We start from the raw sequence: 20,932 nt of genomic DNA, 5'->3' as shown, positions 1-20,932 counted from the left end.
TTAAATACATTTGGTAACACAACACAAAGGAAAGTAGCAAGTAAAGTGTAAAAAGGGGGTAGAGTAGAGTGGGCTTTTTCCCCTTCTTAATAGCAGTTATGTTTATATTTTACCTTCTCTAAGATTACCTGGGCAGCAAAAGGGCTCAGAGGTTAATAGGCTAGGCTTGTCCGCTGGAAAGTCAACAGCCCAGGTTCAAGAGCCAACCTCCATGTGACAACCCCTGTCCTCACTCCAGCTCATGCCAACCTAGCAGTATGGAAGCATGCAAACTCGAGTAGATAAATAGGTAGTACTTCGGTGGGAAGGCAACCACGTTCTGTGATGGAAACGTCTTCAGGTAGCACAGACTCAGTGGAATGGCCTTGAAATGAGTGTCGAATGCCCTGGACTCCTACCTAATTTTCTTCTGTTCACTGTTTACTCTTTCTAATCATCCAACTCCACAAATCACAGGTTTATTTTTTTCCTTTTTTTCGCCCAGCAACAAGTATTTAAGGCTGTTTCTGCTAAAGGGGCAACCACGTATTAGAGTCAAGAGTCTGCTTACTTTTTCTACAGAAGAAAATTCTTTTTGTTGAACAATTGCAAAGTCAGTGTTTCATTTTTTTTCTTCAATTACAGATAGTCCTCAACTTACAACAAGCATAGACCCCGATATTTCTGTTGCTAAGCAAGACATTGCAGTTGTTAATTAACGCGGTTGTTAAGTGAATCTGGCTTCCCCATTGAGTTTGCTTGTCAGAAGGTCACAAAAGGAGATCATGTGACCCTGGGACACGGCAACCGTCATAAACATGAGTCAGTTGCTAAGCGCCCAAATTTTAATCAGATGACCACAAGGGTGCTGCAACAGTCATAAGTGTTGGAAAATGGATGTAAGTCACTTTTTTCAGTGCTGTTGTAAATTGGAATCATCACTAAATAAATGGTTGTAAGTGGAAGACTGCCTGTATATTATCTTTGCCTTTTATATACTCTTTGAAGATAAAATATTGATATTTTAAAAAATATTTCTCTTAAAAAGCAGAAAGCAACTTTACATGGAGTGTGTTTATTTTTTGACATGATTGAAACTAAGTACATTAACAGGTACAACATTACTAAAAAAAGCTGAACTAGAATAAGATTTCAAAAAAAAAAAACAGTTCCAGTAACTTCTAAATAATAATAAAACCATTCACCAACCAAAATAAAGTGTCCCAGAGTTTCAAAAAAGTTAAGAATATTTAGTTTTCTAGCAAAGAACAAAACATCTAAAGCAAGGGTCTTCAAACTTGGCATGTTTAAGACTTGTGGGACTTCAACTCCCAGAATTCCTGAGCTAACATGACTGGAGGAGGAATTCTGGGAATTGAAATCCACAGGTCTTAAAGCTGTCAAGTTTGAAGACCCCAGATCTAAAGAATCAAAAAAATTACCCTGGTTAATTGAACTGATTGGCATGCAGTCCAGCAGCCAAGCCTCTAAGAGTATACGGTACCTGAAGGTAAAGAAAGCTAGGCTACAAATGTTTGTAAGAAAGCAAATAAAACATGCCCTTGTCCTTTACATGTGCTCAGCAAGGAAACACACAATACTCTCAAAGCATAAATCCACATCACCAATAGATTTTCTCGAGCATTTGCTCACCTCTTTTACCCAAACTATGACAGAGGCACATGCAAAAGGTCTAAGAGTTAATTGCTGAGTAAAATAATTGCATAGGAGTTAATGAGAAAGAGTTGGCATTTTGATTTTGGAGAGCCACTGCCAGCCAGAACAGTAAAACTGGTGTAAATGATCTAGTACAAGGGTCTCCAGACTTGGCAACCTTGAAGACTTGTGGACTTCAACTCCCCGAATTCCTGAGGTAACATGACTGGATGAGGAATTCTGGGAGTTGAAGTCCACAAGTCTTAAAGCTGTCAGGTTTGAAGACCCCTGATCTATCACCTACCTATCATCTATCTCTCTCCGTATCTATCTATCTATCCATCCATCCATCCATCCATCCATCCATCCATCCATGCATCTATCATCTTATCACAAGGGTCTTCAAACTTGGCAAGTTTAAGACTTAAAGACTTCAACTCCCAGAATCCCTGAGCTAACATGACTGGAGGAGGAATTCTGGGAGTCGAAGTCCACAGGTCTTAAAGCTGTCAAGTTTGAAGACCCCTGATCTTGTATAACACAGATTTCCAAGTTTATTCTTTTCTGGGTCTAATATCCTTCTTAGGGGAGAAAAGCCTAGCTTTTTTTTTCTTGTCCACTGGAGCTTCTCCCCATCTGGGTGCTTCAAAAGATGTGGCACTATATGTCCTACAGCCCTCAGATGCCTTGGCCACTATGACATGCAGCATTTCTGCACTGCAATCCGCAGGCTCCATCAGTCCTTTTTGGTGAGTGGCCTTCCTTCCTTATGAGCCTCCCTCACTTCTTGTTCAGAGGGGCCTATCTTCCTTCAATGCCCTCCAGTGAGATACTGGGGCATGGCTAACCTGGATTAGGCCCAAGGGATCACTGACAGAACTCAAGTAAGTTTAGGAGAGAAAGCAGCAGCAGCAGCTTATGAATTTTTTTCTATTCAGTTTGACAGCAGGCAGAAACTACAACAGCTTTAGTCAGCCTCTGTCTCTTCCAATGCCCAGAGCAAACTGAGAGACTCCCAGTTATCTGGCATACACAGAGGATATGGTGGTGAGGAAGGATTACTCATGGCCACAAATTATGGCCAGCTACCGTGCCAAGTGAAAATTCATAAACCCCTGATGACTACATTTATAAAAACCATTCCTTGAAGCGTTAAGTAATAGCTCGGGAGAAGGCGTAATGCGTGCATGTCACTAAAGCAACATTTAAATTATGCTTACGGTGAACAGGAAAGGCAAAACACACAGTGCTTATTCTTCTCCCACCCAAAAGCAACATTCATCACAGTGAGTGGTGACTCCATTTCTTCAAATATAAAAATAAATAAAAATCACTATTGCACTTCAGCGGCTAATACGAACTTATAGTAACTTACTTGTAGGGCCTTTTTAATCTCCGAATCCCTTTATTAACATTAAGTAATTAACCCTTGCAGCACCAGCAGTTTGTGATGAATTATTCCCATTTTACTAGGGGAGAAATGAAAGAGAGAGATTAAATTATTGGTCCAGTAAAAGCAAGTAACAATTCGTAGGAGCAAATAGGTTTGAAACCACCTTAGGAGCCTCTTTCAGCTGTCCTGCACTTGCACCCCAAGGGAAGCGCTGCTTCCTCAGCCCTGGAGGCCTTTTACAAGGTAAATTCCCCTTCATTCTCCAGGGAGGCTTTTACTCCCCCCCTCACATCCCTCCCGACCGGTCTTCCTGGAGCCTCAACCGTGGCAGGAGCGCGACTTTCCTTCCCTTTTTACACGTTTCTTCCCCGTTTCTGTCGTGCCCAAATTTGACGAGAGCCCCTTTTTGCGGGTCGGTGTAGCTAATAAAACGCCCGGGCGTTAAGTAGCCGGGACCGATCGGGGACCCACAAGCGAGGCAGCGCTTTGAAACTACGGACTTGGCTCGTCGTCGTCCCCGTCCGGCACCCGACGGCGAGCAGGTGGAGCGGCCCGAGAGGGGCTCCCCCTCCGGGGGTCTCGGGCTCCTCGACTACCGGGATGGCGCGATCCCCGCCCGGCGAGGAGAAGACCCCCCCCCGCCCCCCCCGACTCCCGGGCTCATTGTGGCAACCGCCTCCCCGGCGCTGCGCCGCGGGGAACAAAGGCGGCTCCCCGGTCCCCAGCGCCTCCCCTCCGCCGCCCCGGGGGCCAAGGGCGCTTCTCCGGGGCTCCAGCCGGGACCGTCCGCCGGAGACTCCCCGCGCGCGGATGACCTTGGAGCGCCGCTCCCCGCTCGCCTGCCCGGCCCCGTTGCTAAGTGCCCGCCGGACACCCCCGGCCCCCACCCCCGAGCGCGGCGGAGGCGGCCCGCGCTCACCCGCCCCGGCCCAGAGGCGCCCGCCGAGCAGAGCAACAGGGGCGCCCGCGGCGGAAGCTCGGCCTAGGCGGGCGGGGGCGGTCCAAGGCCTGCGCGGGAGCCCCGGGCGAAGGGCGCGATCCCCAGGCCCGCCCCCGCCGCCGCTGCCGCCGCCGCCGCCTCCTCCCGCGCCGCCCGCGGCGGTTACCTGTGAAGCGCCGAAGGGAAGGTGGGGCAGGCGGGCGCCTCCCCGCCGCCGGAGACCGGACCCGCGGCGGCAGGGCAGCCCAGGCCCGGCAGGCCTCCCACGCCGCGCGGCTCGCACAAAGCGCCGCCGCCGCCGCCGCTCCCGCTGCCGCCGCCGCCGGGTCTCGGTCGCGCTCAGCAGCCCCAGCCGAGGCCGGTCGCCATTTCCCGCCGACCGACCTGCTGCACCGCGCGGAAGGACCCGGATGCTGGCGGGGGAGGGAAGGCGCGAGCCCGGCGGCCTGGCCGACGCCGTCACTGCGCAGGCGCGCGCGCGGGGCGGGGGCGGGGCGTCCTGGCGAAAGAGGCGCTTCTCCTCCTGAGGCGGCCGGTCGCGTCGAGCCCCTCCGGGCCGGGCAAGGCGGCTCCTGGCCGGGGACTTGGTCCCGGAGAAGCCCCCACCCCCCACCCCGCCGCCGCCGGGGTCGCGCCTTGGCCCCCAGGGCCGCCCGCCGAAGCGCTCCGACGGCGTCGCGGGGACGCTGCCCGGGGAGGCGGGGGGCGGGCGAGGCGAGCGCAGGGCCGGAGAAAGGCGAAGGCTCCCGGGGAGGTTTCAGCGGGGAAGGCGGGGCGAGCTAAGTTAGGCCGCGCGTCTTCGGCTGGGAGCTGCTCCAGGGGACGCCCCTCGGCTGGCCCCGGGTGACTTCCGCTCGGGGTCCCCCCGGGTCGGACGCTCCTTTCCTGGGCAGAAACAGGAGCAGGGGGTCCCCAGGGCGCCGCTAAAGGCCCCGGCGGGGGCTGCGCGTGCACGACGTGCGGCCCGCAGCCTCCCAGGCCCGGAGCGCCCGCAGCCTGGCACAAGGGCAGCAACGTTCGTGGGTGGAGGAGGTGGGGCTCCACCTCGGGGCCAGCATTCAACGCTTCCACTGAGCAGGAGGACAAATGAGACGGATCAGGTTTGGGGAAGGGTGAGGATTGCAATTCATCTGGAGAGGCTTGGAAACTGGGCAGAGAGGACCAAAACCTCCTTTCACGGAGAGGAACCTGTAGGGTATTTAAAGAAAAGGTATACGTATACGCATACGCAACTCTGCAAGAAGCGAAACCGTGTTGAAGGTGTGGGAAATCTTCATTTCTCTTCGCTGTCCGTTGCCAAGAGGAGAGAGGAACACAAAGGCAGACACAGGCGCTGTATTAAGCTTTTATTAAACCCTATTAAATGTTCAGTTTCAACAGCAGATTAACAAAATTACACCGAGCTTTGGAAATAGTTTTGTCAGTTCATCAGTTCTAACATAAAGACAGACAGGGGGAGGGAAGGGGAGGGGAAGGTTACGAGGAACAGGACAGGGCTGCAGATTCAGCCTTATATTTGTGTGTAAACACAGCAGGGTTTTTTTTACAGCATAGAAAGAAAAGTTGCAGGCAGAACAATTCCCCTTGAGGGACCTGCGTTCATCTTATGGCTCAAAAGAATCCCAGGTAGAGACTTTTATCAGAAATGAATAATTTTCTAATGAAATTCAGTGTAATGCAGTGATCACAAATGGACTTTATTCATCAAAAATGAACTTTAACCTGAGCGCAGGAATACAGGTGGTCCTCGCTTAACAACCACCCATTCAGTAACTCAGCTTACAACAGCACAGAGCCAAGGGGTGCTTACAACCGGTTCTTGTACTTACAGTGGTCAAAGCACACCCGATCTGGGTGTTTGGCAATTGACTCAATTACAACCTTGCAACATCCCATGGTTCTACAGTCACTATTTGTGGTCTTCACTGCTGGCTTCCAACAATCAGTCACTTGGGAAGGCAGGAGGACGTTACCAGGGGCAACCATGTGAATTGCAATTAACACCACCACAGAACTCATTTAATGATGGCAACCCGAAATGTTGAAGCTGCCATTCTAAGTAGCCTTGGTTCATGTCGCATTGCACTTTGTGACTGTATTGCTTAGCGACGGCATTGGGAATTTCCACTCCCAACCACTGTCATTAGGAACGATCTGTAGTGAAAGACGATCAACCCTGTCGTAAAGGGCTTAAAAAGACTTTATTCCCAGTAGCCCTTGGCTGACAAAACCATCTGGGTTAATAGCCTGTCACTATCAGGACGTAAACGTTGCCCTGAACATCCCAAAGTGCTCCATCCACCTGGCCCTGCCCTCCCCAGGAAATGGGAAGGTGCCCTTGGCTGTACATGCCTGACCCCTTTTCTATTCATGCAGAATCCCTCCAGCAGCACTTCTGTTAAAAAAGCACGGAGCATCACTCGGGAACTGGACGCAATGGGTTTAGAGAGGAATGAATTTAAAAGATCCAAACATTGCAATTTTAAGCAAGTTCAAATAAATTATCATTGCATACAATCAAAGCCCACTGCTGTAAAGAAAAACATGGGTTAGCAGACTAGCTTTTGAATGCTCGAAATACTATTTATCGATTCAGAGCCTAATAAAAATATATGTATAAAATGAGAATACTTTGCAAAACATTTGCTATGGGTAACGTTAGTCATTCTCTTAGGGCGAACTTCCTGTATGGTTTCACTGCCACCACAGACCTTGCAGAATTGTGTTAAACAAAGTTCCTTCATAAACACGTATCATGTCTTCAGTCTTATTTTTTCCAAAATAAATTATTACCATAAAATACAAGTCACAAGATGAGGGAAAACAATTTGCTTGCATGAATTAAATACATTGCTGTTTCAAAGTTCCATCTATATATATTTTTTTCTGCAATGAAGTCATGACTATGTATGAGATACAAACTGTACACGTTCACTTTATTTCAGAAACGTACAATTATTTTGCAATGTTAATTATTAACACAAAGATTACATATAAAGAACAGTCTTGCAGCCCAGTCCAGTAACTCTACCCACTGCTCATCTTCTGATTGGCAAAGGGCTGGAACCCACCATACGCACATCGCCGCATTTTACCTTTTCCTCCCAAGGTTCCAGGTCAAACAGCGCACGGTCTCTGGTCTCCGGGGTCTTCTGCACCGAGCGCTGAGGACTTGCGCAATCTCCCCGAAGAAAGCCACCGGGGCTTTAGAGGACCTCATTAAAGCGTGGCTTCCCATAGTCCACCAGGTCCATTTGGAGTTCCCTCTCCTCGTCATCTGCAATGCAAGGAGGAAGACCAAGGTTCAGTTTCTCTCCCACACACGGGGGAGGAGAGACACGGAGGGACGCCTAGCTGCAAAGGCTGCCTTTTCCTTCCCACCCCTGGCTGGGACTGGGGTGCTGCAGTCCTACAACATCAGTGCAAGGGAGGAGTCCAGATCTCTCAGGGCCTCCCCCCGCCTCCCTTTGGGGATTAAATAACGCACCCGCTTTGCCCATTAGAATGGTCTGTAACAGAAAACTGGACCAGTTGGTTTGGGGGGGTCTTTTCTTTCCAATCTAATAAAACAGAATAAATTATGCAAAGGATGCTGGGACTTCTCAGTTTTATCTGACTCAAAACTGAAGAGAACTGGATGCAACGTGGTGTGTTGCAGGAAGAAGCTGGTCAAAGAAAGGCAGTCTGAAGTTGGACCAGAAAAGAAGGCAGGCCAAGTTCCCCCAGTGACCCCTACGGGAGGGGCCATGGTTTGGCAGCTTCTCCAGCCGGAGCCCCATAGTCACATGTCCCAGAGCAAATGATTTTGAGGTGTCCCCTGCCTGGTCTTAAGGCAGAGGTCTCCCAGTATGACAACAATATGACAAGCTATGCTGGCTGGAGAATTCTGGGAGTTGAAGTCCACAAGTCTTAAAGTTGCCAAATTGGGAGACCTCTGTCTTAAGGGGATAATAATGCTTTATAAAGCTGACTCCCCCCACCACAACACACACACACCCTTTCCTTATATGCTTCTTCCCAAATAGGCCCAATTTTCAGACCCAGGTGCTCTGGCTGCAGTGAGGCACGTGGCACCTGCTGATTACTCACCCTTGATTTGGACAGCCATTCCAGAGAACTGGATTTCAGCAGTCTTGTGTTTTATAACCTCACCTTTCACTTCATCATTTAATGTACTCCTCTCATCCTATTAGAGAGATCTTTTCTAAATCCAGCAGAAGACAATATTTGGAGTGCTCGCTGAACTTGGGTTACTTTCTTGCAGAGATTTTATTGCCCAACTAGCTAATATTTTCAATGCTATAGAGGAGTGAAGTTTGCTCTTTTCTGTCAGCGTTGGTGGATTTTTAAATCTTTAAATACTTGTGAATCACTGGGTTACATCTGCCCTCTAGGTTAAGTGATAATCCTTTAGGCCACGGGGGTTTTTTGCAGCAAATGCACTCTGTGGAACCTTGAAGACCAATCAAATTGTCCTTGCTTGCTTTGAAAGATCATGGTCTACATCATTTCTGCTAGAATGGGCTCAAAATCCCAGCTAGTTTCTCCAAAGCAGAGTACTGTAAATTCAATTGCACCCTCCAGCTTAACATTTGGTGCTAGATCTGTCCCTTTGCACACAAAGCCAAACTTCACAAATAAATCCGATTTTAAAAAAAAGTCATTTCAAGAAAACAGCTTCAAGTTTGGAAACATCCCACCCTAAAACTACTATGTACAAAAAAAGACAACGGTCAAGTCTCGGGTGCCAAAAGTCTTTTCCTATCAGCTGAATAATGGCACTCTACCCAAAAGCCCAAGAGTTTTTTACATGATGAAGTTAAGTGAATGGGATGGAGACAAGGCCCAAGCTCACCTTGGATGTCTTCTTCACCACCATCACCATCCTCTTCCTCATTGTAGGCCAGCTCAGCCTGCTTGTCTCCCTCATACTCACCCACATTCCCATCATCCCCATTATAATCCGCCAGTTTAGATCCATGCTGAGGATCAACGGGGGACTCGTTCTCATCAAAGAACCGGCCTGTGAAGTAGGCAAAGGATCAGTCAGAAGCCAGGAGGAGGGAGGAGGGGGCAGGCAATGTCACCTGTGCAGAAAGTCATGGAAAGGTAACTTGCAGCTTCTCCAGCACCAGAAACCCCCAAAAATATTCATTTTACAGAACTTAATAGGAAAAAAAAATCACAATATGAGTAGACATTTTGCTTCGTGCTACATGATCCTTACTTCGGTTGCGAGGTAAAACACTATCACCTTTTGGGCTAAATAACTAGAAAGATCGGTCCAAAATCTCACATACTGTACAAATTCTAGTTTTGTGACAGAATGGTTATTTTCAATTTGCTGTGTTTTTCACGCAGAGAATTTAAATGCTCGATTTAAATGAAGGCAAGTAACCAATTTACACTGGTTGAATATTTTTAAAGCATACCTTGACTTCCATTTATTTGAGCTGATGAAAATGCCTGGTCAGTTGGACTGAATTTACAATAATTAACATACTCCAACCTATAGAAAAATTCCAAATATTTTAGAAAAGGACAAATTGTGAAACAAAATTTCACAAGGAAAACAAACTAAGCTGAAGAAAACTACTTCTCGTACATTGCAAGAATGGCACGGTCTGGTGCCATATTAAGTGGGTGAACTGGAGCCCAGTGCCCATTTTTCAGATGGTGAAAGAATGCAAAAGGCAGCTGGGGTTGCTTAAGAAATCAACTTGCAAATCCTTCCAGGGTTTCCTCCAAAGCATCTCTCACAAATTCAGCACTGAATACAGCTAAGATTGGAGGCCAGCCCCTTTCTTGTATACATACATAAACGTTCAAGCAGAGGGCATACACGCTATTAATTTCATAAATTTTGTATGAACGTTTGTGGTAAATATGCCATTTTTATTTCTAATCATCTACAAAGACAGAAACCAATCTAATTGTTCAAGTTCTCAGTTTACTATCTGGAAAAACAACAAAAACTGGGGAAAGATGCTTCCACTGATGGGAAGCTATGAGAATGGAAAGCTAAATGACTTCACCTGCTTCTTTCTGCAGCTCTACCACTGCCCGCCTCCTGCCTTGAGTTTTGAGGCTGGGGTGACATAGCATCTCCAGACCTGCCCTATTCGGAAAGGAGGGCTGGGGGGTATTTTGCTCCAGCCTAAAGCAGGTGAGCCCCAAAAGCGGCACTAAAACGGTTCCTGCCTTCTGGATGCTCTTTCCAGGACCAAATATGCTCCCTTTTAGCAGGTCCTGCATAAGAGTGGGAATCATTTCGCTTTCTGAGGATCATTTTTTGTTCATCCTCTAGTCCAGGGGTGTCAAACACAAGGCCCATGGACCGAATTCAGCCCACAATGTGGTCGGATCGGACCTGGCGGATCATCCTGGTCTACACAATGCGAAGAGGAAACATGCCAGCCGTTTGGGGAGTAGCATCAAGTGGCCACACCCACCCGGTCGCGAGGGGCTAGCACTGCCCCCTCCCCGGCCCTGATGTGACCCTCAATGAAATTGAGGTTGACACCCCTGCTCTAGTGAGAGCAGATGGGCTGCCTAATGATGGCAGGATGAGAAGCCAGCCCAAGGAATGGGCCAACTGGTGCATGGGAGGGGGCTCTGGGTATGGAGAATTGTCAAATTCCAACCGCTTTATGAAACCCAAAGAGCTGTAATTAAAAATAACAGCAGCAAAGAACTGCTAGCTTTCTAAGTTTTCAATACTAGCTTAACCTTGCAAACGAGGCAGGCTTGGGAGCCAAGAATATTTGGAGAGCTTTTTCTAAGACGTTCTACTTGCTGACAGAAGCTGCTTGCCCAGGAGAGCCCAGGAAATGCATCCAGATCAATTTGCTCCCTGCAGGAGAAATCTGGTTTCAGAAGGCCGAGTATGATTCAGGGGTATTTATAAGGATCCTAGAACGCAGGATTGAGCGTGAGTTGTAAGTAAAAGCTACTTCTGAAAAATCCTTAACCACAACACTGACACCTTGGGGAAAAGAAAGGGAAAAAATGAGACAGAAATAGAAACAGGAGTCTCCTAGAAAATATTGTTGTCTGGAACAAGGAATCGGAATACGTCATTTCTGCGCTCCTTGTTCCAGGGCCCAAGCAAGAAAGTCGTTAATGGTGCCTTTGCGTGACTTAACGATTTGTTTTGCACTTCCAGGATTTACTTTTGCCTTTTATAAGATTGCAATATTCAACTGTTGATTCCTCAATTGACTGAAAATGCAAAGAGAGGCCAAATACAAAAGTTGAAAATTAAAAGAAGGCTTGAGAAGAGGATTTCATTCCCTCTTTAGACGCTACCATTCTATGTCCTGAACTACCGCAGGATATTTACATGTGCTCGAAGTACTTTTTAAATGAAGGGAAAGGATTCTTCCATCCCATGGGAGCATGACTCAAGTCTCTATTTCTGAGAAGCGTGTTCAAGTCTTAATGATATAAACCATTTAATCATCAAATATCCCCCACCCAAACAAAAGAATCACAATATGTTTGAATTAGTGTATCTATCAATTTGATCATGAAAAATCATAGAAATACAAAATTATACCCAACAGTTCAGATTAAGAAGCGTTGACTTGGAGGTTGGAGGTTTAGAAGAAATAATTATGTTGGTTATAGACTACACATTATGGTTTGTCACACAGTCAGCCAAATATTTAGATTGGATTTGGCATTTTTATCCACCTACTCAGTTTCCCAAAGACCTGGGATTTATTATTACTAATATATATTTATATGTATTTATTTTATTGTTATTATAAATTTAATATTAGAAATTCGATAAGGTCTACCACAACCTACTATTTGATAAGATAGAAAAACATGGGTCAGACAGTATCACCACCAGATGGACTCATAACTGGCTGACCAACTGCCCTCAGTGTGTGGTCCTGAATGGAACTGCGCCTGCCGGGAGGGAAGGATGCAGTGGGCTATCTCAAGGTTCTGTATTGGGGCCAGTACTCTTCAATATCTTCATCATTGATTTAGACAAAGGGAGCTCATCAAATTTGCAGAAGATCAGCTCAAGATATAGAAGACTCCTGACAGATTTGATCACTGAGCCCTATTTAACAAAATTAAATCCACTGGTGATAAAAATAGCAAGAAAAACCCAAGGCACAGGTGTAGAATAGGTGGTTCCTAGCTCAATAGTACTAATTATGAGAGAGATATTGGAGTCCTAACCAGCAGTGTGTGGCGGCTGCACAAAAAGCCGACACAATCCTAGGCTGCATTAATAGAGCAATAGAATCAAGATAACACGAAGTGTTAGTACTGCTCTATGTCTTGGTAAGACCAGACTTGGAATACTGCATCCAGGTACAAATGATGATTAGGGGACTGAAGCCTAAAACATATAAAGAACAGTTGCAGGAATTGGGTATGTCTGAAAAGAAGGACTAGGGGTGACAGGATAGCAGTCTTCCAATATCTAAGGGGCTGCCACAAAGAAGAGAGGGAGTCAAGCTATTCTCCAAAGCACCTGAAGGCAGGATAAGAAGCAACAAATGGAAACTCATCAAGGAGAGAAGCAACCTAGAACTAAGCAGAAACTTCCAGACAAAACAATTAATCAGTGGAACTCCTTGCCTCCAGAAGTTGTAGATGCTCCAATATTAGTGAGGGGAGGGGAGAAAGGACAGAGGGGGGAACTTGCCCCACGCACCTGGCCTGTCCACTGGGCTGCTTTTTTCTGCTTCTTTCTTCTTCTGCTTTTGGCTGCATGCAAAGAAATTTGGGCCCGTTTTTCAGCCTCCAAAGGCTGCAGAGGCTTCCCTCAAGTCTCTGGGAGGGTGAAAAAGGCCTCAAACAGGGCGAAAATCAGGTGGGAGCCGTGCGCATTACAAGGAGGTGTAAATAAATAAACTTCACCAACACAGAATCACTTCTCTTGATCTCCATGCTAAATTTTGTTAACATAGCCTAATATTATATTTGCATTTTTGGCAACTGAATCACACAGCTAGTTCATATTCAGCTTGTGAACCACCACAACCACCAGAACCTTTTCTGACATGGATTCCTGCCCTACAGGGTCTTCCTCATTTTACACCTGCTGTTTTTTTTCTCCCTACCCAAAGATTCTGAATTTGTCCCCACTGACAAATCTTGCTGATTTTGCCAAGCAGTGGACCTGGACGGCTTTGACTCTCCAAGTCTCACACCTCACCACCTGGATAAGGTTCTTTCCTTGAAAGGCAGTTTTTGTTTTCTTCAAACATTACGTTTCTTGGTTCCGATGCATTTCATAAGTTCTCTCCTTATAGGCCCACAAGACGTTGTTCCCGTGGCCAGCTAGGTTACCCAAGTGCTCTCTGGCAAACTCAAGGTGAGTAGCAATGTGCTTTCTGGAGTCCGGGCGCATGTTGGGTAGGAAGGCTAGAAGATAGAGCTCTGAGCTTCTGAGATGGATTTATAGTGCAGCAGTTAATGGCTAAGATTTTTTTAAAAAAAATGAAGACAACTTGAATACAAATATACGTAAAACAACCAGCTGGTAGATATTAGGTGTTTTAATGAACTTGAGATAAGACATGCAATTATGCTCAATTATCATGGTCTGACTCACTTTGCTTCATTCTCTGAAAGTCATTGAGCCTCTCCTTGGAAGTCTGTTTTGCAAGTTGTTTTTTGGTTTTTTGAACGTCCAACGGGTGATCAGGAATTGCCCGCTGAAGGTAGTTCGATGGTACCTGGTTTACATTGTCAGCGTTACCCTCATCTGCACCTGGAGCAGACAACAACACAAAGCCAAAGTTCAAGGATACAGAGGAAAGCTCAGGATGAAGGGCAAATCAACAAGGTCACATGATCTCACCTGGAGCCCGATTTAGAGTATGGGTTTTTTCTGTGTAAACATTTTCACCACGCTGTTGATTTTGAGAAGTTGAAAAAAGTGGCTTCTTCAAAGCTAAAAAACACAAATTCATACCATGACTCACATCTGTAAATACTAATTAAACATATTACCAAGCAATTATTTAGCACTTGCTTCAAAGAAGGAAAACAAATCATTCTGCTAAGGGCCAATGTTTGCAACAGGAGACCGACTGTTACAGATCCAGCTGTGGCTCTAAGCAAATGTAGATGTTCACCATAAGCCTCCCTGAGTTATAACTGTTATAATGCCAATTCCTGGGGAAATCAGAGAATCACGTCTCTATCCTAATAGTCCTGAAGGGTTTGCTGATTACAGCATCTACCAGCATTAACAACCAATGAATAAACATGTGCAATTCCAGATTTGTAGAAGAAACACTGCATTATTTTATCAACCAATATACATTGCGTCAAACTTGGGACTGGACGGTATACAGAAGTCCTCTGTCAACATAGCACCCCCTCACCAGTGTTAAAGATAAAAACGTGTCATAAAAAGCTCTTCTTACTACAACCTACTTAAAAAGGAAGGTCTTAGAACGTTTCCTAACCAGTGTCAGGACTTCCATGAAGAAGTCCTGCCTTACAGCTCCTATCTCCCATATTTCAGATCGGGGTGGGACATTAAGCAGTTAGTGCCACCTGTGAACGCCAACTGAAAAGCAACATAATTAAGAAGCCAGAAACAACACTGCAAGTGTCTTTTACTGCACGAGTAAGGAGAACATCCCCAATCTTATTTATCAGAGTAGTATTTTTAAATACCCTGGGTCCCATTTATCAATTCAAATACCTGTCTATGGATTGAGCAGAAATGCAAGAAAAGGCCAACGTTAGACTTGAGATACTAACCAGTGAGCGTATCTTCTCCTTTGGCGGGGTCGTTCTCTTCTATTCCAGGCATGCCTGCGTCATCTCCAGGTTTAATCTTTTCTGTCAAAACAAGATATTTTTCCCTTTGCTTCACCGTCCACTGAAGCTCTAAGAATAGGTGCCTTTAGACTCTTCCAGGGAAGGGAGTTGGAATGGTAACAAAGGAAAGTTACCTCACCTAACCTCCTGCTGCAGTCAGGTTAAACCCCCCCAAGCTCTGCTGACTGAACTGTGCAGTGCCGCCAGGTCTGTAGCCTGGCCAGGTAACGTGCCAGGCAAGCATTTTCCATCCTCCCATGAGTGCCAGAGGGACCCTGATGCCTTACCACAGTTGTCCCAGACAGACCTTTGCCATCTGATATATTGTTGGTCGATGGTGCTTCGTTCTTAACTTCATTCAGTTTTTGAGTTGCCTTGACTGTTTTTGGACTCTCACTCAATCCTCTCTCAAGGTCTTTGGTGAATTGGTTCCCATGGGTGGCCTGTTGTAAAAATGTTCCTTGAGGATTAAAAGCTAAACTTACAAGGAAAATATTCATTCATCTCTCAGTTAATTCAATGCTTCATATTTCATTGTTGGGCTCGACATCCAGAAACCATCCGCCTTTCGTTTCACCTTTGCCTCACCTACTTCCTACAGCCCAAGCGTAACAACATAAAAACTCTACTCCAATACAGCAACTAGTGTTGCAGCCAAGTCTGCTCCTTGCTTGTCCCATCTTATACCCGTGTTGGGAGGAAGCAAAAACAGGCTGAAGAGCCCTAAATTCACCCCTCACAAAAAGAACAATGTACCTTCTGGTTCTGCATAACTTGTTCCTCCATTTTTTTCATATCTTCTTCATGTTGTATTCTTAGTTCCTTGATTTGTTGCCCACACTGAAAACTAGAACCAAGATGGAGAGTGGAATTTAGAACTGAGATTGACCGTTTTTCTGGGCTTCCCACTGTATCATTTATGATCTGCCTCGTCTAGTTCTTTTCTGCATAACACACTGAATATACTAAAAGGCTCTTATAGGAAACCGGACAACCCGATATTCATGGGGTCATTGTTTCAGAGATACTTCCTTACCAGATTCCTCAATGCTTATCAAAAATGGCAGAGGTCCTAGTATACCTGAACTGTTCAATATTCGGGGAGTATCTGCCTTGAAAATAGGCTATATCCACAGGGGTCTCCAACCTAAGCAACTTTAAGACTTGTGGACTTCAACTCCTAGCTTTGCTGGCTGAGGAATTCTGGGAGTTGAAGACCACAAGTCTTAAAGTTGCCACGGCTGGAGATCCCTGGGCTACGATGAACATTAAGATCGACACTTGACTGCAGGGAAAGTTTTCTGATATTTTGCATTATGTCATAATTTTTTTAATAATTGTTACATCATACAATGTTTTATAAAAATTGCCAAATTTCAATTTGGTGGGAGTCATAGGCCCCAGATTTTGGATGCATTCTGTAAGTTAGCCCAACCTGAGGTATCTTTGCTCAAAAATGGTTTCCCTTTGATATACTCTTTCAGCCAGGTAAAGGTCAGGCAGACAGAGTTGTGAGACAGACGGACGGGGTCTCTAACGTTTTTGAGGAACTCCTTCACCAAAAATCTCGATCAGTCATGAACCCAAGTAGGGTGGCATCCAACTGCAACACTCTCTGGCCATTTTACATTGTCTATTGACTTTGGAGAACTGCAATCTACTTGCAGATTTTATTTCTACAAACAAGCAAAGCAAAGCATGTTCCATTCTTCTCCTCCATAATAATTATAAAGCTGTACTGACCCATCAAACAACATGGCTGAGGCCAAACATCTTTAACCTATTTTATACAACAACCGCGAAAGAACATTATGGTTAAAATAATTCTCCACACTGGTCCTAAAGCTCATAAATAAACGAGCTGACCTGGCAACAATAAAATGTCTTATAACTGGGTTACTTTTATGCACTTTTAATCCCTCACCTTTCATACTCCAATCTTTTAAGAAGTTGTGTATTGTTTTTCTTGTATTCATGAAGGTAGTCCTCTTGTCGTAGGAATTCTTGACGCAATTCTGCAAGTTGTTCTAAGCCAAAGTAAAAACATCGGGACAATTTTTTTTTTTTTAGGTGCTCTATACTCTAAACTTAGCCTTGTTTTCAGCTGGGTAATTTTCCACAATTGTAATAAAAATATAAATGTTTACTGAAGTAAAAAAAAAAAAATCTTTCTGAATCCTTATTCCATAACTCCTTTGTTACAAAAAATAAAGGCTGTTATTTTTATACTTGAGGCCCATTAAAAAAAGTCCAGAAGATAATGGGACATTTTTCAGAAATGCTGCCTATTTTTAATGTTTCTTATTCTACGGTAGTAAATTTATATTTATGTAGCCAAATATTTAAGAGAAATTACAAGAGTTGACAAAAAGTAGGAGAGGTTTTACACCTGTACTGGTCTTTCAAAAACGTCAAGAGAGCATGTTGCCTACTTGGTTATTACATTTCACTGCTGTGTGTTATTCAGGTATAAAATCGTGTTTGTACCAAGAACATTTACCCTTTAAGCGACGTATGTCTGCCATCTGGTATGATATGTTGCTCTGAAGTTTGACCTAAAAACAAAAAAAAAGTAAGTAGTGCAGTAGTACAGATTCCTGTTCCGAGAATAAAATTCTCTAGGATTCTGAAGGCAGCTCCGACTAGGGCCAGGCCATCCATCTTCCCTCGTCTATGGCCTCACTGGAGAGCCTCAGAGATGGGGTGAGACCGCCCTGGAGGGATGAGACTTCCAGATCCCCCTTTTTTCTCTTTGGCTTAAACAAAAGTGCTCCCCTTGATGTCTGAGGAAACACGTGTCATGGCTTGCCTCTTAAGAGGAGGCAGGTATTCCACACGGGTCAGGGCAGCTGGCACCTCATACCCTGTTTCCCCAGAAGGAATTGGCAGAAGGCAGTGTGGGCCTTCCCTGCAGAGGCCTGGAGTTGAAGTGGGGCCTGAAATCCCACAAGCCACCCTTGTTCCAGAAGAACGAACAGAAGCGCATACTGAACGGTGTAAGCAGGGCTGGGGACCCCAGGGGTCAGCTGGTGGGGCAGCTGCATTACCTCCTGGTCATTTTGTTGGCAGTTAAGTGAATCATTGATGTTGCTAAGTGAATCTAGCTTCCCCATTGACTTTTCTCACCAGACATTCACAAAAGGAGATCACGTGACCTCTGGATGCTGCAATTGTCATTAATAGGAATAGGCTGCCAAGCCTCTGAATTTTGGTCACATGACTGTAGGGATGATACTGCAAAGGTCGTAACTGTGAAAAACAGTCATAAGTCACTTGAGTCAATGCCGCTGTAACTCTGGTCATTAAATAGCAACAACACTTAGACTTATATCCCGCTTCACAGTGCTTCACAGCCCCCCTCTAAGCAGTTTACAGAGTCAGCCTCTTGTCCCCCCAAAATCTGGGTCCTCATTTTACCCACCTCAGAAGGAGGGAAGGCTGAGTCAACCTTGAGCCGGTCAGGATCGAACTTCTGCAAGTCGGCAGAGTTAGCCTGCAGTGCTGCATTCTTACCACTGTGCCACAATGGACCTTCCTTCTTTCCTTCCATCCATCCATCCTTCCGTCTTCCCATCCTCTCTCTCTCCCCCTTCTGTCCTTCCTTCCCCCTCCCTCCCCTTTTGTTCCTCCCTTCCATCCCTCCTTCATCTGTCCTCCCTCCTCCCTCCCTCAGCCCTTAAGACTTATATACCGCTTCACAGGGCTTTGACAGTCCTCTCTCAGCAGAGAGTCAGCCTGTTGCCCTCCACAATCTGGCTCCTCATTTTATACCCCCCTCAGAAGGATGGAAGGCTGAGTCAACCTGGAGCCTGGTGAGACCCCGAACTGCTGGCAGCCAGCCGGCAATTTGGCCGTTCAAATCTCACCAGGCTCCAGGCTGACTCAGCCTTCCGTCCTTCTGAAGCATTGGAACTGTTGCAAGTTGAGGACTGTAATGGTTTTAGACGTGGCTTTAGTGCAGAGTCACTTTGCTTCTGAGATGGGGGCTATTATCAAGGAAATAGAGAGGAGGAAACTTCCCATCCATCGGGGGAGGCACTCTTGGAAGTTGAAAGGCCTCAAGGCATCTCTGGCCTCCACCTTTATCAGAGGTCTCCAGACTTGGGCCGACTTTAAGACTGGTGGACTTCAACTCCCAGAATTCTCCAGCCAGCATAGCTGGCTGGAGAATTCTGGGAGTTGAAGTCCACCAGTCTTAAAGTCGGCCCAAGTCTGGAGACCTCTGACCTTTATGTCCTCTCTAATAGTTTTCAAAGGCCAGTAAGACCCCCTTCCTTGGCAGCCGGACTGGACGCAGCCGCCGCACCCTCCTCCTCACCTTGCTGTCCTCACACTTGCGGACCTGGCCATCCTTGGCCTGGAGCTGGCCGCTCAGCTGGCTGCGGTCGGCCTCCCTCTGCTCCAGGGACTTCTTGTGCGCCTCCACCTGCAGCAGCAGCTCCGAGTTCCTCTTCTCCAGGCGGCCCCGAGCCACGTCGCCGCGCTTGGCCTGGCCCTGCAGCTCGGCCACCTCCTCCTGCAGGACCGTCTGGCGGGACGACGAGCTCCAGGAGTTGAAGGCCAGCGCCGCGATGACCAACAGCAGCGCCACGAAGAGGAAGGACGGGAGGCGGCCGCCCCGCCGGTTGCTGCCGAAGCCCACCATGGGGCAGGCCGGGCGGCTCGCTCAGAGCCTGGCGGGGGTGGAAGGGCGGCTGCCGCATCGGCCACCGCCGCCACCGCCGCCTCCTCGACCCGGCCCGGGATGAGGCCCGCCGGCGGCGCAGGGACCCCTCGCCGGACGGTGGCAGCCTCCGCGCCCCGGACCTGGCGCCGCTGCCGAGCAGAAGCCGGGCGACGCCTGGCAACCCGCGGCGCCGAGGGGCCGCGGGACTGCCGGGAGGGCTCCGGCGCGCCGCCGCCCAAGGGCGCCCCGGCCGTGCCGCTGCTGCGGGAGCCCCTCAAGGGCAAACCGCAGCGCTCGACGGCAGGGCCGGGCGAGGCCGGGGCAGCTGCTGCTGCCCAGACTGCCCCGCCCGATGCCGGCTGCCGCTCCCGCCGGGCGGGTGAGGGTCGTGGCGGGCCGGCGGCGGCGGCGGCGGAGAACCCGAGGCTGGGCGGCCGCCGGGAAGGAGGGAGTGGGAAGCCCCGCCAGGCGGCCAACGGCGCCCGTCCGCCACTTCCGCGTCGCCCCGCCGTCTGTTCCCACAGCTACGCCTCTCGCGGGAAGAGAGCGGCCGCGCGCCGTTTCTGCGAGATTTGCGAGGGACGGGGCCGGCGCAGCCCCGCCCCGCTGCCGCGTCCGAGGGCGGGGCGCGGCACTTGGCGCGGGTGGAGCGAGGCTCCCCCGTCAGCCCGCTCGGCGGCTGGAAAGCGTGCTGTACGTCGACTCCCGGCATTCCTGCGTGCCGCCTGGGGCATTTTGGGAGTTGAAGTCCACGTGACTTTAAGTTGCCGAGTTGAAAAACACTGCTTTAGCGAAGTGCCGGGAAACCTGATAGGGAACGATTTATTTTTATGTATTATATGTATAGTTAAATATAATTAATATAAATTTATGTAAATCATATTAGAATTTAAGAGCTCATGCTCCTTTCCGATGTTTTTTTCCTCTAACAAATCCTCACCCTGATAGTTTAATGTTGCCTGCCTTTTGAAATTGGAGCAAATTTACTTTGAAACTTGCTGAAGTTTTTTTTTTGTTAATTGCAACGTGCATTCATCAAGGTTTGGTCACCCACTGTATTATTTGTAATAAAGTGAGACTTGCTTCAGGTTTAATGGCATGTAGATGAACTTCTGGGTTTTTATACGCAGTGTTTGGATTTGAACAAATAGCATTGTTTAGCAGCTATTGGGTATCACTGAAAAGTGACTCCAGAAATATTTGGATAACTGAAGGCTGAAATTATTGTACTATTCTTCAGTGCTATTATCGTATTGAAAAAGAGCTTTGCAAGGGACAGATAGATGAAGACTTTGACCTAAAAGTTTAACACAAGTTTCAGTAAACAATGTTCCAAAATCCATTTTAGTAATAGGTATATAATTCAAAAGTACATCCAAAATACTTCAAAGTCCCCATCTTAAATTAAAATGTTTCATGACATCTGCTCAAAACATAACAATTTTAGGAAATTGCAAAATAGTTTAATAAGCCTTATTTTCATAGCATCCAA

The 20,932-nt window shown here is 47.0% G+C and overlaps 2 protein-coding genes across 4 annotated transcripts in view; both read right to left on the bottom strand.

Moving 5' to 3' along the window:
• The window catches only part of CTDSPL2 (CTD small phosphatase like 2), a 29,835-nt gene extending 25,399 nt beyond the window's left edge, over positions 1-4,436 (bottom strand). For both annotated transcript variants that reach the window (XM_087941826.1, XM_026709418.2), the window contains exons 1-2: positions 4,135-4,436; positions 3,011-3,104 (exon numbers count right to left, since the gene is read on the bottom strand). The gene's annotated coding sequence lies outside the window, so the exon portion shown is untranslated. The remainder of the gene's footprint in view (positions 1-3,010; positions 3,105-4,134) is intronic.
• Positions 4,437-5,304: 868 nt separating this feature from the next.
• GOLM2 (golgi membrane protein 2) lies at positions 5,305-19,953 on the bottom strand. Of its 2 annotated transcripts, none has more exons than XM_087941824.1 (10): positions 19,093-19,953; positions 17,275-17,329; positions 16,699-16,801; positions 15,531-15,621; positions 15,082-15,217; positions 14,715-14,795; positions 13,801-13,893; positions 13,552-13,710; positions 8,824-8,991; positions 5,305-7,245 (listed from the first exon to the last, which is right to left on the bottom strand). In XM_087941824.1, the coding sequence occupies exons 1-10, from the start codon at positions 19,417-19,419 to the stop codon at positions 7,175-7,177; spliced, it is 1,284 nt and encodes a 427-aa protein (XP_087797950.1). In that variant the 5' UTR covers positions 19,420-19,953; the 3' UTR covers positions 5,305-7,174. The 2 variants fall into 2 exon arrangements, with proteins under 2 accessions (XP_087797950.1, XP_087797951.1); XM_087941825.1 differs by having other exon boundaries at positions 8,905-8,991.
• Positions 19,954-20,932: the final 979 nt, after the last annotated feature.

This window comes from Pseudonaja textilis, chromosome 13, assembly GCF_049901715.1.
Source record: "Pseudonaja textilis isolate UNSWEBS1 chromosome 13, rPseTex1.2, whole genome shotgun sequence".
NCBI lineage: Eukaryota > Metazoa > Chordata > Lepidosauria > Squamata > Elapidae > Pseudonaja > Pseudonaja textilis.
This window is presented reverse-complemented; position numbering and strand designations above follow the sequence as displayed.

Coding starts and splice junctions, on each gene's coding strand:
- GOLM2 (XM_087941824.1), bottom strand. CDS start 19,419: ATGGTGGGCTTCGGCAGCAACCGGCGGGGCGGCCGCCTCCCGTCCTTC. Junction 15,622..16,698: donor AAAAGATTGGAGTATGAAAG/GTGAGGGATTAA, acceptor TCTTGGTTCTAG/TTTTCAGTGTGGGCAACAAA. Junction 8,992..13,551: donor CTTTCAGAGAATGAAGCAAA/GTGAGTCAGACC, acceptor CCTACTTCACAG/GCCGGTTCTTTGATGAGAAC.